The sequence below is a fragment of the Homarus americanus genome, unplaced genomic scaffold (assembly GCF_018991925.1).
Source record: "Homarus americanus isolate GMGI-L3 unplaced genomic scaffold, GMGI_Hamer_2.0 scaffold39155, whole genome shotgun sequence".
Classification (NCBI taxonomy): domain Eukaryota; kingdom Metazoa; phylum Arthropoda; class Malacostraca; order Decapoda; family Nephropidae; genus Homarus; species Homarus americanus.
This window is the reverse complement of record NW_024737042.1, coordinates 5,865,798-5,883,570: the sequence shown is the minus strand read 5'-3', so window position 1 is coordinate 5,883,570 and position 17,773 is coordinate 5,865,798. Positions and strand designations below refer to the sequence as shown.

Below are 17,773 nucleotides of genomic sequence, written 5' to 3'. Positions count from 1 at the left end.
TGGATCGTCACCCCAACGTAAAAGTGGTCTTCCTTCCTCCCAACACCACGTCATTAATCCAGCCTATGGACCAGGAGTTAATCTGCAATGTTAAAGCTGCGTACTCTGCAAAGAAGTTCAAGCTGCTGAACGACTCTACCAACACCAAGGATGAGTTGCGTAAGCTGGGTGACACCGACAGCGAGAGCAAAAGCGACGAGGACAAGGAACAAGAGGCGGTGACTCAAGAACTTCTCGTCAAACAATTTTGGAAGAAGTTTAACGTTAAACAAGCTGTAGACTTCTTGGTGGAGGCATGGGATCTGCTGACTATTGCTACGATTCGTCACGCATGGAGACATGTGTTGCATGGCATACCAGGTGAGAGGAGGAGTGAACCTGTGACTGGTCAGGTTCAGACTGTTGCAGTAGACCTTGCCAGAGAAGCTGCGCTCAATATTACAGCTGAAGGCTTCTCCGAGACCATCAACGAAGACATCCTGGAGGTGATCAGAGATCCTGAAGTGACTGCCGACGAGATGTTGGAAGAAGAACACGCCAGTGAAGAGGAGGAAGAAGGTGCGTCATTCTCCGAAGAACCTAGTTTAAGTCATAGTGATATTAAGTGTGCCATAGAGTTTGCAGAGAAAATTAAGTCCGTCCTTTCCCGCGACAATGACGATGAACGCTATGAAGTCTTCCATACCCGGCTGGTGCAGGCTATGGAGCCGTACATCACGGTGTATCATGACAACATCAACGCCAGCCGTCAGCAAAGCATAACCGAGTTCTTCGCCCGCAACCCACCACAGCCAGCCCAAGCCAGTGATAGTGAAAGTGAAGTTGACTTTGAGGCATGAAAAACAAGTAATATAGAAGAGGTTAGGTTAGGAAAGATAAAGGTTAACATAGGAAAAATAAAGAATAGGTTAAAAAACGAAAATTTTTGAGGAACACTCACGTAAGTGGAAGAGATGGGTCGGCATACGGGGATGGAGGCTGGTTCCGAGGCAGAGGGCAGATTACTGCCCCTCAGGTGAATCACCATTACTAGGTGAATCAATATCACTGTCACTTACAGTTGTCATGGCTTCCCTGACAAATCCCTCAAAATCACCTTCACTATCACTATCACTGCCTTGGGCTGGCTGTGGTGGGTTGCGGGCGAAGAACTCGGTTATGCTTTGCTGACGGCTGGCTTTGATGTTTTCATGATACACCGTGATGTACGGCTCCATAGCCTGCACCAGTCGGTTATGGAAGACGTCATGGCGTTCATCGTCAGTGTCGCGGGAAACGATGGACTTAATTTTTTCTGTTAACTCTATGACACACTTAATATCACTATGACTTAAACTAGGTTCTTCGGAGAATGACGCACCTTCTTCCTCCTCTTCACTGGCGGGTTCTTCTTCCAACATCTCGTCGGCAGTCACTTCAGGATCTCTGAGCACCTCCATGATGTCTTCGTTGGTGGTCTCGGAGAAGCCTTCAGCTGTAACAGTCTGCGCAGCTTCTCTGGCAAGGTCCACTGCTACTGCAACAGTCTGAACCTGACCAGTCACAGGTTCACTCCTCCTCTCACCTGGTATGCCATGCAACACATGTCTCCATGCGTGACGAATCGTAGCAATAGACAGCAGATCCCATGCCTCCACCAAGAAGTCTACAGCTTGTTTGACGTTAAACTTCTTCCAAAATTGTTTGACGAGAAGTTCTTGAGTCGCCGCCTCTTGTTCCTTGTCCTCGTCGCTTTTACTCTCGCTGTCGGTGTCACCCAGCTTACGCAACTCATCCTTGGTGTTGGTAGAGTCGTTCAGGAGCTTGAATTTCTTTGCCGAGTATGCAGCTTTAACGTTGCAGATTAACTCCTGGTCCATAGGCTGGATTAATGACGTGGTGTTGGGAGGAAGGAAGACCACTTTTACGTTGGGGTGACGATCCATTAGTAGGGGCGAGTGTCCAGGTGCGTTGTCAAGGAGCAACAAAATGTTGAATGGAACATTCTGTTGCTCGCAGAATTTCTGCACGTCAGGAACAAAAAAGTTGTCAAACCAGAAGAGGGACAGAGAAGAGGACATCCACGCCTTACGTGCGGTTAGCCAGTGGACATTAAGCTTGTTCATGTCCATATTCTTGTAGGCGTGCGGCTTGCGGGCTTTGTGAATCACCGATAACTTTGGTTTACAGGTACCGGAGGCATTGGTGGTAAACAGGACGGTGATGCGTTCCTTCTGCATCTTCCGGCCCCTTACCTTGCTCGCAGACTGGACAACGAAGGTCTTGGAAGGTAACTTTTTCCAGAAAAGACCAGATTCGTCCATGTTAAACACCTGGTCGTCAGTGTACTGTCCTTCCTCCATAATCTCACGTAAAAACGGAGGAAAATCTCTAGCCGCCGCACGGTCAGCACTCGCTTCCTCACCAACAATGCTGATGTTGGTGACCTTGTTCCTCCTCTTAAACCTATGCAGCCAACCATGGGAAGCATTGAAGGGTTTGGGCTCTGCAATTCCCAGTTTACGTGTCACTGCTGCGTATAGCTCACGTGCGTACTCCTGCACTGAGCGCGTGTCCACCGCCATGTTGCGTCGCGCCTGACGCACCAAATAACTCACCAGCAAAGTTTCCACTTTTGCCAGCACCCTGTTCTGGCAATACCTGATAGCTGAAGCACCTGCAGACTTTGTGAGCTTCATGTGCTCCTTTATCTTGGCTGCATCCTTCTTTATTGTACGAATCGTAGATTCGTTGACGCCATGCTGGCGCGCGAGATCAACTTGGCGTCTTCCTTTCTCCAAATCTTGAACAATTTGGTACTTCAGCTCGTAGCTTAATGAACGTCGTGTCTTCTTTGGTTTAGTGCCGCTGGGTCCAGGTAAGGAAAGGTTTCTCTCTGGGGGTGGTGGTCCGGCGGAAGCCATTTTACGGAACAATGGATGCGCGTTAACACGGCGTGGCCTTGAGGGATGAAACTGCCGCGGCTAGGTCAAGCGTCGTCTCTCCTCCCTCCCTCCCTCCCCGGGGTAGTCACGTCATAATACTTTAAGCCAATTACAGCTAGCAGCAGAGGGGGGTAGGGCTGCATGGCCAATCACAGTCCGAGACGTCATATGACGTCAGTGATAACGCAACAAAGACACACACTGCGCAACCTTACCGCGCCGCTTGCCCAAGCGGAGGGAGGAGGAGGGAGAGGCAGGCAGGCAGGCAGGAGGGCGGGCGGGCGGGTGGCGCGTGGTCAAAATCTAAAAATAGCATCCGAGCCGGACACTCACCGCGTTGCTGTGGAAAAATCCGCGTTAAGTGAAAGTTCAGCTTTGGCAAGGCACCGCGTATATGCGAAAACGCGTTAAGTGAAAGCGCGTTAAGCGGGGTAATACTGTATATATATATATATATATATATATATGTATATATATATATATATATATATATATATATATATATATATATATATATATATATATATATATATATATATATATATATATATATATATATATATATATATATATATATATATATATATTAAATAGTTTGCCTTACTGTTGTCAGACAAAAGCCACCCCGATCAAAGTAGGGGGCTTTTGTCTGGGTGGCTTTCGTCTGGGGGGCTTTTGTCTGGGTGGCTTTTGTCGGGGGGGCTTTTGTCTGTACCCCAGTGAGGATAGTGTCTTAGTATAAAATCGCAATGCTGTGAAACAAAATCTTAATATTTAATCTCAGTACCGCAGCAAAAGTCACATCAATATTTTTTAACCAATACTTTAATATTTCTTACCTTATAGTATTATGTCTTCCAACGAAGTAAATAACTGGATCGAAAACACAAGAGAACTTAAAAGTCGTCTAGCCTCCCCTCGTCTTGTCACGATGGAGACTTGTGCAGAACTGAAGTGAATTGCTTGTAACTGGTGGATTGGTCGGCTGTACATGAACTGATATGACCCGAGACTGCATGGTTTTGCAGCTACTGGAGACGTTAATTCTTCCCTTTGTATCGGCGGCAAGTTAATCCTCGTCGTGTCTGACCTAACACCTGACCCACACCACATGAGCTCACTGGCGTACTTGTTTGAAGTTGTTTCCTTAATCCTCAACAGGTTACAGGTTGTGTGTGTGGCGGGGGGAGGCATAGCAAGGGTGTAGCTCATGACGTGGCCGTGATGATGTGGGTCAGGTGTTAGGTCAGACACGACAAGGATTAACTTGCCGCCGATACAAAGGGATGGATTAACGTCTCCAGTAGCTGCAGATATGGGTGATGAGCAGACCCAAAAGTGCCGCCCCCCAAAAGTGCCGCCCGGGGCGGACCGCCCCCCCCCCGGCCCCCCTAGCTACGCTAGTGGTACAACAACACATATATATATATATATATATATATATATATATATATATATATATATATATATATATATATATATATATATATATATATATATATATATATATATATATATATATATATATATATATATATATATATATATACACACACACACACACACACACACACCCCGCTTTACGCGGTTTCACTTTCCGCGATTTCGCATTTACGCGGTGCCTCGCCAGAACCGAACTTTCACTTTACGCGGTGCATCTACCCATATACGCGCAGAGTGTCTGGCACGACGCTATTTTTAGATTCGACCCTCCCACCTTCTCCCGCTTGGGCAAGCCGCGCGGTAAGGTTGCACAGTGCATGTCTCTGTTGCGTTATCAGTGACGTCAGATGATGTATCGGACTGTGATTGGGCCATGCATCCTTACCTCCCTCCGCTGCTAGCTGTAATTGGTTTAAAGTAATATGACGTGTCCACCCGCGGGAAGGAGGAAAGACGACGCTTGACCTAGCCGCGTCAGTTTCATCCCTACAGGCCACACCGTGTAAACGTGCATCCATTGTTCTGTAGAACTAAGTGTGGATCAGGGTTTGAAGGTCATACTATTTACGTCTGTGAGCGTGCAGCGAACATAACTTCGACAGATATCATATGAAAATACATGAGAACAATGATCTGGAAAAAGGATAAATGTATCAGAACTATGTGAGGTGTTGGAAGTGACCCAGAAACTATACTTGAAAGGAAATATCTTGTATGCGTTGGTATGAACTTAATACACCTCGTATCCTCACGTGACATATACCCACGACAGGTACAGTGATCAGAGAATCTTATGTCTGTGTTCAAATAGTGCAATGTGTGAGAGGAGGATCCCTCATTACAGTTTTAAGTGAAGTTGATACACCCCCGCCATGAACCTTCAGCTTTTGTTTCAAGGCGCGTCATCTACCCACCGAGGGCGGTGTGCGCGTTGATATTATAACCCAATGAATTTACCCACAAAACTAGCAAACCAAGATCTTACCTTAGTGTGTAATTTAGGATTAAAATATGTTTATACGGCATGAGTGACACTATACCGAAAAGTGTTCAGGTGAGAACCGTAAGAAATAAAAGTAAAAATTAAAGATTGGAAACTGTAGGCCTATGCGGTGAGGAGCGGCGGGCAATGCCCTCAGTATCCCCTGTTCTACCATCACCGCAGGTCAGTGTCCTAGCGGGCTATATCCAGCCCTATAATTAAGGTTTATATAGAAGTTATTACAGTTTAAAGCTTTGCCGGATATATAAGTGTAATAGTAATGTGTTAGGGGGTGTGATCACCGCCCGTCAGGCATTATTTCTGAGTATCCCCCGTTCTATCATCACCGCAGGTGCCATGCGGTCGGAGTGCCTTGCTGCCCGGCAGCCATTATCCCTCTGAGCGTCGCAACAGGTGGTGACTACTCCCAGCTATGCCAATCCACTGTGAACCTGTGGATTTCCAGCACACCACTCCAAATGAATAGTCACAAATAAGGAGACCGTGAGAAACTCTGCGGTCGTCACTTGGAGCGACTTATAATACCAGGCGTAGAAATAGTGCTGGTATGTCTCTAGGTGAAGCCCTCGTCTTTACCCACCCCACCGAGGGCGGTGTGCGAACGAGGTGCCTGGTGTGTATACCTAAAAGTCACAAGGAGTCCCATACTTGCAGGTATGGAGTGTAACATATGTGTTGAGATGGTGCTACTATGTATGATAACCGACGGTGCTATATTCCATACAGGTGGAGCAGTCTGATGTGTTAAGAGATAGTGTAAGAAGGAATGACCGAGGTAAGGTGGTCACAGATTGTTCAATAAAGGGTGAAATAGGAACCGAGTCTGTGTGGGTAGAAATCACGGAAGGAAGAGAAAAACTAATTATGGGAGTGATTTACAGGCCCCCAAGTCTTGGCAAAGAAGCAGCTCAGCCCATATGGCAGGAAATGAGTAGGGCAGCAAAATACAACAACCTATGCATTATGGGGGGTTTCAACTTCAGAAATATTGACTGGGACAACATTGTAAGCGACTATGAATCTGAAGACTTCCTAGACGCAGTACAGGACAATTTTTTGAAACAACTAATTACAGAACCTACTAGAGGTGACAATATATTAGACCTAGTATTAACAAATAAAGAAAATATTATCAGAGATATCACAGTAGGGGAAGAACTAGGTAACAGTGATCACAGAGAAATCAGGTTCACCCTAAATTGGGAAACGAAAAACAATGACAATATGGTCAGAGTCCCAAACTTTTGGTTGGCGGATTATCAGGGGTTAAGAAGGTACCTAGGTGAGGTCACCTGGGAACAGTCACGTCAGTTCCCAGTAGGAAGTGGTGAGGTCATAGATGACACAACAATTGATCATGACTATAATATATTCACCAGTATACTACATAAAGCACAAGAACAAAATATACCACACAGAAAAATTAGGTCAAATAAGAATGAGCCAAGGTGGATGACCAGAAAACTTAAACATGACATAGGAATAAAGAAAGGAATATATAAGAAATTAAAGGAAGGGGAGGAGCAGCTCAGAAACAGGTATAATGAAATATCTAGGAATGTTAAGAAAAATGTAAGGAAAGCAAAGAGAGACTATGAAATCAAAATAGCAAGAGAATCCAAGGCGAATCCCAAGGGATTTTTCCAGATATATAGGACAAAGGTCAAGGACAAAGCTGGGCCTTTAAAGTCAGGGAGGGGAGAATTGATAAATGGCAGTGGAGAAATAAGCAAAGCATTGAACAGCTACTTCTTATCAGTTTTCACAGAAGAAATTTGCGATGAAATTCCGGAGGTGGAACTGATATTTAAAGGAAAGGAAGAAGAGAAATTAAAGAATATCACTATCAGAAAAGAGGATGTTCTTAAGAAGATAAATAAACTAAAGAATACAAAATCCCCAGGGCCGGATGAAATTTTTCCTCTAGTCTTAAAAGAGTGTAGGGAACAGATTAGCGGACCCCTCGTAAACTTATTTAAAAAATCATTAGACACTGGAGTTGTGCCAGAGTTGTGGAAACAGGCAAATGTAGTACCCATATTCAAAAAGGAGACAGAGCATCAGCGTCAAATTACCGGCCGATCAGTTTGACGTCAGTAGTGGGGAATTTTCTTGAATCAATTATAGCAGATAGTATCCGATCGCATCTAGAGAAAAGCAAATTAATGTTTATAAAGGAAAATCTTTGTCTAACAAATTCAGCACGCAATAGAAAGTTCCTTTATAGTAGATAATGACGAAAATTACGATGTTATTTACTTAGACTTTAGTAAAGCATTTGACAGAGCAATGCATCAGAGGCTTCAGGAAAAATTAAGGCTCTGTATTGAGGGGAAAGTTTTAAATTGGATAAAATCATGGGTTTCACCGACAGAAATCTAGAGGGTCAGCGAGATGGTGTTAAATCTGAGTGGGCCAAAATCCAGTAATTCTCAGGGCCAGTAATTCACATAAACGATTTAGATACTTGGATCAGTAGTGACATACAAGTTTGCGGATGACACCAAAATAGGGCGGGTAAATTAATTCAGGGCAGGATGCAAATGCATTACAGAGGATTCTTAAATAAACTGCAGGGGTGGTCTGAAAAATGGGCAAAATGAAATTCAACACCTGCCAGCAAGTGCAGCGCATTTCTATTATTGGAAGAACAAATACTTATAATGTATACAGCCTAACAACATCAACCCAGAGAAGTCGATTTCGTGAAAGAGAATTAGGGCATCATTTCAGGCGCTCCTGACTCCACGTGCCTAGAAAAAAAACAGTGCTAATGTTCAAAACAAGGCAAACAGAGTATTGGGTTTTATCTAGAAGTGTAAGTAATAAGAGTGCAGAGGTCTGACAACTATATCTCATGCTTAGTTAGGCTACACACCGATTATGCGTGTTCAGTTCTCAGAGCCTTTATTATAGAATGGATATAAATTCACCAGTCAGCAGCGAAGAATGACAAAAATGATTCTGGACCTAGGAAACCTTCCATATCAGGATAGGTTAAAGAAAACTTAACTTGCATTCCTAGAAAGACGAAGAGTGCGAGGAGATATGATAGAAGTATTTAAGGGTGAAAGGAATCAATAAAGGATATACTGTAGATAAAGTTCTTATAATATCCCAGCAGGATAGGACTCGGACAATTGATTCAAGAGGATAAGTTTAGGTTTAGGAGGGAGATAGGAAGAAACTGGTTCACAAATAGGGTGGTGGACGAGTGGAACAAGCTTTAGCAACTTTGTAGTAAGTGGAACTCTGAAAGTTTCAAAAGGAGGCTAGATAGATTCATGGATGATAGAGAGTGGTAGTAACTCTGACAGGAGCTGCTATGCACAGGCCAACTGGCCTATTGTGACACCTATTTTCTTAAGTGTTTTCTTATGACACGCCATTAATGTAAGAGCCTGGTGCCCATCTGGGTAACAACATTTTCGTTGTTCTTCCGAGGAAGACCCATTCATGTGTATGTTTTTTACCAGTATGCTTTATAGAATAAATTAATTAAGACATGTTATGGTTTCATCCTTCTTTCCTTATTGATCTGGTCAATGGAAAACCTAACCCAATGCCTAGTCCACTCTGCATGCTACCTAACGAGCTACATGCTGTCCAGAGGGGGTCTGGTGGCAGCGACCCTTAGTAAGTAAGATTAGAGTTAAGTATGTACCCTTAGTATTAACGACCCCAGAATCTGGCAGTATGGGCATGCACCGGCTCCTGAATGTACCTGAACACGCTCCAGTATTGGTCAAGTCTAGTCTTGAAAGAGATCATACTCGGTGCCGTCACAACACTTTCTGGCAGATTGTTCCAAGTTTACAACCCTCACTCCGAAAAAGTTTGCCCTGTCAGTTTTCTGGACTTGCGGCTTCTTCAATCTTGAGCTGTGACTGTCAGGGAGCATCCGCCAGATCCAAGTAAGGACACTCACTGAGTAGTGCCCCTTGAGATGCTTATACACCTCTATTAGGTCACGCCAGTCTGTAGTATAAGCTCGGCAAGTTCAGGCGTCCAATCTCTCAGGGTAGCTGAGGTGCCGAAGTGCAGGACATCGTTGAACGAAGTTCATGTTTTGTACCTTCAACTTCGAGAATGTTTGGATTTGGGGGCCTTGGAGTCGGGGCCTGAGGCCAGTGCCTCATGGTTAATCCGGCACTGGACTCAACACTTTGTTCATCTCCGCAGAGAAGAAATTTTTGTTCTTATTTTTCTTTATTTCTATTTCACATTAGTGATGAAAGTATTTTCACAACTTATAATTTGATGTGCGGATCGTATCACGTTGCGTCTCTGTAAAAGTGTGAAGAGGATAAAGGTAAAATAGTACCTCCTTGTTTGATAGCTGCCCACTACCTACTACTGATTCTCATCATCAAGGATCGTTGTCTGCTAAAATTGAAGCAAATACGTAAATCGTTGTTAGCATTATCGGGTGCAAATACCCACTTGTTTTCATTTAACCCAAGTTTGTGGTACAATATAAAACGAGTTTATTGTGCAGGAGCATCATGGTCAACCATATTTATCATATATATATTTTTTTATCTTCACCACCGATTAGCTCGCTAGTTGCTGGGCGGTTTGTCTCGTCATGGTTACACAGTTGGAGGGCATGTATTGTGGCTTATACAAGTTAGCGTAGGGTTGCCATACGTCCGTATTTTCCGGACATGTGTCCTCCATTTAGGTCTCGAAATCTTCATCCTAAGGAATTTTTAAATTCTTCAAAGTCCGGAATTTCAGCTTCCATCATTTTCTCCACGGAAAAAAACATGAAACTGTAATGACGAGAGGTGAAACCGTAGAGATCTTGTAGTGGAATTCAGTTTTCGTCAGCTGGTAAGTCACGTGTGTTTATGGTGTTGTCAACTTAGCTGTCAAATATTTGATTGATAAGGGGCAGAGAGTTGATGATGTGAAGTGTTTGACCAAGTTAGTAACCTGAAGCAGTTTGTGGAAAATTACAAGTGATGAAGAATTTAGTAATCTGCCAACACATAAAAAGTGGACCAAATACTTTGAAAATCAAAGAACTTTGAATGTCACTCAGAATTGCACAATTCTTCTTTGCTATATCATCTCACAATGCAAATGTAGAAAGGGTTTTCACTGATGCAAAGTCAATGGACAAAGGAAAGAACAAATTGAGTGTTGAAACAATGAAAGGCATTCTGGCTGTACAGTACAACTTCGAGAAACATCTTTGCTGACTTCTCTACCTTTCTAAAGAGCAATCATCCAATACTGAAAAAGATCCGATGTACAGAAAAGTATGCATGGGCACATAAAGTCACACACACAGTGTGGGAAGAAGACTGCAGCTAAAGAAGATATTCAGCCTTAAGCAAAGGTAATTTTTTTTTAAGATTTCTATACCAAGTTATTTGTATATTAGCCTACATTAAAAACACAATGCAATACAGTACACCGAAACTGGTGTAAGTTGTAAGTTATATATATATATATATATATATATATATATATATATATATATATATATATATATATATATATGTTATAAATATGCAAAATTAATTGTCAGGCTGCTTCAAGGTTACATAGCGCCAAAGTGTGTGTGGGGGGTGTGTCTTCGGGAACGTCTCTTTTTTAATGTTCAGATATGGCAACCCTAAGTTAGCGTATTTGTCCTGCTATCTACACATGCAACAAGTTGTCGATATAATAACAGTGTATGATACCTATGTATAATATAACATTCGGTATGTTTGCTGACCAAGGGTTGCCTACAGCACTACATAAAGCTGACCACCGTTAAGTTCCACTGTGATTTTAGTCATGATGATAAAACAAAGTTTTTAACGTTACCTTATCCAAGTTTTCAGTTGTAAAATTAACCTATTTTGGCTTATAATCCGCAACATTGTATGCTTTGGCTTAGTTGTCACTATACTGCAGCAGTTCCTCAACCCTTTCTTGATAAGTACCCACGGTACACTGGACTGAACTCGGAAGCTTAAGTCTCTGGGCCTAGTGATAGTGGCTACCAGGGTTGCCAGATGTACGACAAGCTGCACGGCCAAATTCACGCATCTTACGGCCAAAATTTGGCCAAAAATTTGGATAAGGACAAGGCTATTTTTGCAATCCACACAAAATAAAAGTATCCCCTACAATATCCACTTAAAATGTCGTAATAAAACCAAATTTTCACAATTGAGAGCCCAATAATTACATAAACATAATATCTACAGTATAATCTACAGTGAATCTTCACTGCAACAGTGAAGATTCACCTTAATCTGAAATGGTGGTGGAGCATGATAATGGTGGAGAACTTGATAACACTAGTTGGCGTAAGCAAAAACGTCTAGTTCGTCATCGTCCCTGGTTTGTTATGTTTTCTACCACTGTCGTAGTACCGTTTTTCTTTTACTAGTAAACATTTTGAAAACCTAGCACTCGGAATTTCAGAAAGTAACTCGGATGGCTTTGTAAGCTCTGAAGCTTAACCCAAATGCTGGACACGTTCAGCCTGAACAACTCAAATATGAGAACTAACAACTAAGGTAGTAACTAGAAAAGATCAGTCAGCTCAGTAGGTCACGTAAACATGTGAAGAGGTGAGGTCACTGATTAGGTGAGGTCACCTAATAGGTGAGGAATTACGTATTTTACAAAATTCAGCCAAAATACGGTCAAATATTTTGGCCGTGATCATCGATTTTTCACGGCCAGGCGAATTTTTTACGGCCTAATTAGAGAACTGTGGCCGTGAAACGGCCATCTGGCACCCTGGTGGCTACTACCTCTCTAGATGCATTAACACTGAGTTTCAGTATTATACCGTTACCTTATTCCTGTATTAATATTTCACTCGTTCTCAATAATCTTATATATTGTGTAAGAAATGATATTCAAAATATTAATATTGTATATGAAAAAATATAAATTAAAAGAATGACGGTACCTGTATTACAAATCAAAAGTTAAGTAAAATTGGGAACAATAATATTTCTATGGATTGATGCCAGATAGTCTCTTGAGAAATAACTACAAATTTAAGTCACCAGCATATTTCAATATACATACAATAATTACTCAAGATGACAGTACGACGAAGTTATTAGTAGTGCACCGACTGTGACAGATGTGAATGTAGCTAGTTATGATAGAAATTCAATGGGAAAATAGCGTATGTCCACCCTTTTTATTGATTTACTCTAAAGGCGAAGGTCATTTATATAACTTAGATGAGTGTGTAGTGGAATTCTCTACAAACGCTGTTTCGCTGGCTGAGTAGCCGACCCACAATTCCCAGTGTATGCCTCGTGGTCTGGGTCAACCAAGCGCCGCCACATCACGGGCGGGGGGTCAACTACTGCCCGCCTACCCCGCTATTTAAGATCTGACCTCGTGGTGATCTCTCTTTCTACCTACACCAACCAGCCAGCAACACCTCCTCCTCCGCCGCTGCCTGGCGGCCTCGCTCCTCCTCCACCTGCCTGGCGGTCCCTCTCCCACTGGCGAGCATGGCGACCCTGGCTGTCCTTCTCAGGCACCCTCACCAACCAGCTCTACATCACGCTTGTAACCATGCTGCCTTCCCAGCACCAAGCTGCGTTAGCACATCAATACAACATGTATATAGAAGCACATTGTGCGTTTCCTTTCCTCATCATCCTCAGTGTGAACCAAATATCCTGAACCCCACAAGTGTGTCCTTAAATAATCAGAAACAACTGAATTATAATCTGGGGTTCACTATGAATGTATTTATTGTTTTATATATTGTTTTGTAAGTTCAGTTGATAAATGTATGAAAATTCTGATGAGCAACAGTATAAGGGATAATGTATATATAGAATACGAATATATATGTAAAACTGATTATTGCAACTAAGAATCTAATTTAATGGTCATTACCGAAGAGACAAAGTATATAATAAGGATATTGGCTTTTAACCAAAAATAACAAACCATTTTCACCTTAGCGGCAAAGGCCACGAGGAGTGAAAAGTTTGTGTGGGACATTGAACTTTTACTTTATCCTCTTCGCCACTGATGGAACTGTGCTTGCGGATATCGGTCACGACTCTTTTCTTTTATATTCTTCACAAAAGATCGGCTCGCTAGCCGCCTTGGCGATCGGTCGTCTCTGTCACACACTGTTGGCAAATACTGGGCATGCACGGCTCCTGGGTTTGCTGAACCTGCTCCAGTGTTGGTCAAGTCTTCTTGAAAGAGCTCTCACTCGGTGCCGTCACAACACTCTCTGGTGGGTGTTCGAGTTTAAACCTCACTCTGAAAAAAGTTTGCCTCAGGTTTTCTGGACTTGCATTCTTCAATCTTGAGCTGTGACCCCTTGTGGGCAGGCTTCCGCCAGCTCAAGTAAGGACACTCAACTGAGTGAGTGCCTTGAGATGCTTATACACCTCAACTAGGGTCCCCCTTGCCCGTCTGTGGTGTAAGCTAGGCAAGTTCAGGCGCTCAATCTCAGGGTAGCTGGTGGAGTGCAGGCACCAGTCTGGTGGCCCTCCTTTGAACATTTTCAACTGACAGTCCTAGCATATCTCGGGGACCAGATGGGGTGACAGTACTCCAGATGGGGAAGCACTTCATCCTGAAGATCGTCACGAGGACGGACGTCTGATATCTGAACGACCTTCTTATAAGACCCAATAATTTATTTGCCTGATTTACCTTCTTCTCACGTGGCCTGAGAACTCCAGCTCATTGTCAACATACACCTAGGTCCTTCTCACACAGTCTCAACTAGTGCAGTTTCTTTCATCCCGTTGGGACATATGATTCGCCTCTCCTTACCGTTAAGTACTTTAAGTGCATCCTCTTACTCCCAGTGACATTGAATCTCAGCAGCCATTTCTTGACCATTCCTGGAGCCCACAGAGTCCTTCTGCATCTCTTCTACAGTCGCTTGGTTCTTAATTGCTGAAATAACTTACCGCCATACCAAACATTTGGAGGTGTACAACGTCAGGCACGTGCAGTATGGCGTAGCTAAATTATTAATGCTGCCCGGGGCGGTTTTTGAGTTTGCCCCCATTGCCCCACAAATACATATTTCTGATGACTCACTCGTCTTGTCACGATGGAGACTTGTCAGAACTGATGGTGCTTGCGAACTTGGTGGATTGGTGCGGCTGTACATGAACTGATATGACCGGACTGCATGGTTTTTGCAGCTACTGGAAGCGGTAATCCTTCGCTGTATCGGCGGCAGTTAATCCTCGTCGTGTCTGACCTAACACCTGACCCACCACATGAGCTCACTGGCGTGCTTGTTGTTGTTTCCTTAATCCTCAACAGGTTACAGGTTGTGTTTTATTGTGGCGGGGGGGCGCATAACAAGGGGTAGCTCATGACGTGGCCGTGACGATGTGGGTCAGGTGTTGGGTCAGACTGACAAGGATTAACTTGCCGCCGATACAAAGATGGATTAACGTCTCCAGTAGCTGCAGAATGTGATGAGCAGACCCAAAGTGCCGCCCCAAGAAGGTGCCGCCAGGGCGATACTAGCTACCTGATGGGCATGTCATTCTCAAACAAACAAACAACAGCCAGACCCAATACGCACCGCAATTTGCTTACTTATTACAGGTACAGATGACGATTTCGTGCCATTAATCACCACACACTGCTTGCGGTCATTTTAGAAAAGTCTTCTGTGCTCATACTAGGACATTTCTCAAATTGATTTTGCCCCAGATTTGATTTTCAGCCTTTACGTGGGTACACTGTCAGCCTTGACAAAATCTAGGTAAATCTTAGCCGATATTACCAACCCACGTTCCAGAATATGGGTCCGAAATATCAATACCGTGGCTAATTGTAAGCAGGAGGCGCTTTGACATAAAAACATTGGCAATCCTTTGCAAGTTTATTTATAGTAGATGTTCCATTCTGGCATCTCTCTGATAATACTCTCAAGTACTTTACATATTATGCAGATTAAGGCTCCTGATTATGGATTGTTCGTGGAGTGACGTCGCCTTCTTGAAGATGGGACTCATAAGCCACTTTCCATTCTTTAAGGGACCTTTGGTTCATCCAGGCATTTTACCAACAAGATCTTCGGGCTCATAAGCTCGTTGCACAACTCTCTTAGCACTCGGGGACCTACCACCATGTCAGGGGCCTGGACTCTTATGGACCCAACACAGCAGCTTTTGACAATTTGTTCCTAATACCCTCTTCTGTAAATACAATGTGGGTCAGTGCTGTGTGAACCGTCTGTGTCCTCAAGTATTTGGGAAGGTTGTCGCATCACTTGTGAGCGCCGAGGAAAAAGCTGTTTCAGTGCCTCCTAGCTTTTATCCTGGTCTAGAATCTGCATTATTTCACCATCTTCAAACCTCAGGTCTGATGTCTCCACTCGTTTTTCAGGCTGACTTTGCATAGCGAGTAAAACGCCTTTTGGGTTTGACTTGACCTCTCTTGCAACCAGCCTCTCTGGAGACTCCTTTCAGACTACACTCTATCTTCTTGGTTTCTGGTCTTGCATACATCCTTCTGTCCTGCTCATCTAGTTTGACCCAACCCATCTTGAATTTCTTGGTTTTCTTCTACCTTTGTCGACCGCCTTTTGGTTTCATGTGTGTAGTAATCCCCTCGTAGAAGCACTGGGTTTGGTCTTGGGTATCCTATTGTCCAAATGGGTTGTGGGGTTTCGTGATATTATGGTGTCTAGCACTCAGGATGGATGGAAACTCGTTGGTGGATTTTCTTATATAATATAAGTTATAGGTAGACAGTCTGGTGCTGGAGATGCCGTTAGTGGTGAGGAGCTGCTCAAGTGAATACGTTCGATTAGTAGCGTGTTAGGGTAGATGTGTTTGGGAGCTTTTGTTGAAGATGTGTTGCCTGTTGCTGGCCTCCAGGTTGAATGAAAACAGGACCAGCGAGGAGCTTGCTTGGAGGGAGGTGTTGCGTGTTCAGGAACCAAGGCAGAATGAATCTTAATGGAACAGGCTTATATACACAGCAGCTGTGGGGAACTCGCGGTTTCGACTCCGTTGCTGGGAAAGCGGTAGCAACTGGTACAGCTGGTTGTTGAGATACTGTGGCATCTAGGCGACGCCCCCCTGGGCCGCTCGTTTGGTTGCTAGGAAGGCGTGGTGGAGATAAAGCTACCCTGTTCAGGGGAGGCGTCCACTACAGGGTCATTTTACTGGTTATGATATTCAGCGTAGTGTCTGCGTTCTTGTACTATGTCGTCAGAGCCGGGGTTGATACCCCTCATCTCTTCCCTCATCCCATTACCTTAATTTCCTTGTATGTGTACACCTTGGCCTGGCCTTCCTTGAACTAGGTAACAGTTAAATCAGATGACAACACTGTGTATGGTGACTGTAGTTGCCAACTGGGGCAAGAGTGTTGGTTTAACCACCATACCCTCCTCGTTTGTTATGATGAGGGTCAAGTGGCTTGGGTGTTACTCCCCCTCTGTAAGCCATGTCCCAGATGTCTTTCACATGTTGGAACAGAAATTATCTCTCAGTAGTTGACCCCCACTCCCGTGATGTCTGAGCAGGCGCTGAACGGCCTGAACCACGAGAGCACACACAATTAAATTCGTGGGGTGTCTCTTGAAACAAACAACGTTTGAGGGAGAAATCACTACCTGTCTCCTCTCCTTCCCCCAGGCGTGTGGAGACTTGTTGTCTGCAGGGTTGCGCATGGCACATGTGAGGCAAGACAGGCGATTGCATGGCTCTATATTGGACCTTATGCGGCAGGGGCATGGACGAAACCCGGCGACACATGGGAGGAGACAACTGTTCTGAATACACAAAGTCTCAGCAGAAGAGAGAGAAGGGGTGTGTGGAGCGTGAATGGTGACTAACTTCCCTCACGGCAGGTACAGGAGTCGTCCAGATACGCCTGCTGCTGGGGTGTGTATGGGCCTGGGTCAGAGGCGGGGCCTTTCCGTCAGCAAGCGGATGGTGCAGGACAGTAGCAGGAGGATATGAGGAGAAAAAGGGGTGTGTGGGTCCGCACTCAGGCATGGGCAGCGGCAGGGAGTAGGGGCGCTGCATTGGGAGGCGGCAGGAATTTTCGCTGGGCCGGGCGTCTGGGCAGGGCCAGGTGTGCTAAGTCCGGTGGGCCCGTGGTGCTTGGGGCAGGAATAGGGCGGCTGTCTGCTTAGAGTAGCAGGGAAGCTGCCTGCTCTGGGGTGTCTAACTGTAGATTGTGAGACAGTAGCTGTAGAGCCGATGAGCTGCCTCTGGGTGCGATAAGCCAGTCTTCCATGTTGCTTGAAGACTAGGAAGTGGTGGGTTTTCTTCCTCCCATCCTGTGTGGTGGAATCTCAGAGAGTCCCACCCACTTGGCCAGGGTATTGAGTGTTCTTTGGGTTCCTCAGGATGGATGGAAAGAAACTCACAATGTGCTCTCTGTATACATATTGTGGGCAATACGTAACTTC

At 44.3% G+C, this 17,773-nt stretch overlaps 1 protein-coding gene across 2 annotated transcripts in view; it reads right to left on the bottom strand.

Moving 5' to 3' along the window:
- The window catches only part of LOC121872623 (medium-chain acyl-CoA ligase ACSF2, mitochondrial-like), a 100,886-nt gene that overhangs the window by 70,317 nt on the left and 12,796 nt on the right, over positions 1–17,773 (bottom strand). Inside the window, exon 1 of one of the 2 annotated variants that reach the window (XM_042375527.1) lies at positions 11,194–11,324. The exons of the other annotated variant lie outside the window; for it this stretch is intronic. Coding sequence (XP_042231461.1) covers positions 11,194–11,249 — 56 coding nt within the window. The 5' untranslated portion in view covers positions 11,250–11,324. Of the gene's footprint in view, positions 1–11,193; positions 11,325–17,773 lie in introns of those variants that run through there. 2 annotated transcript variants of the gene reach the window in all.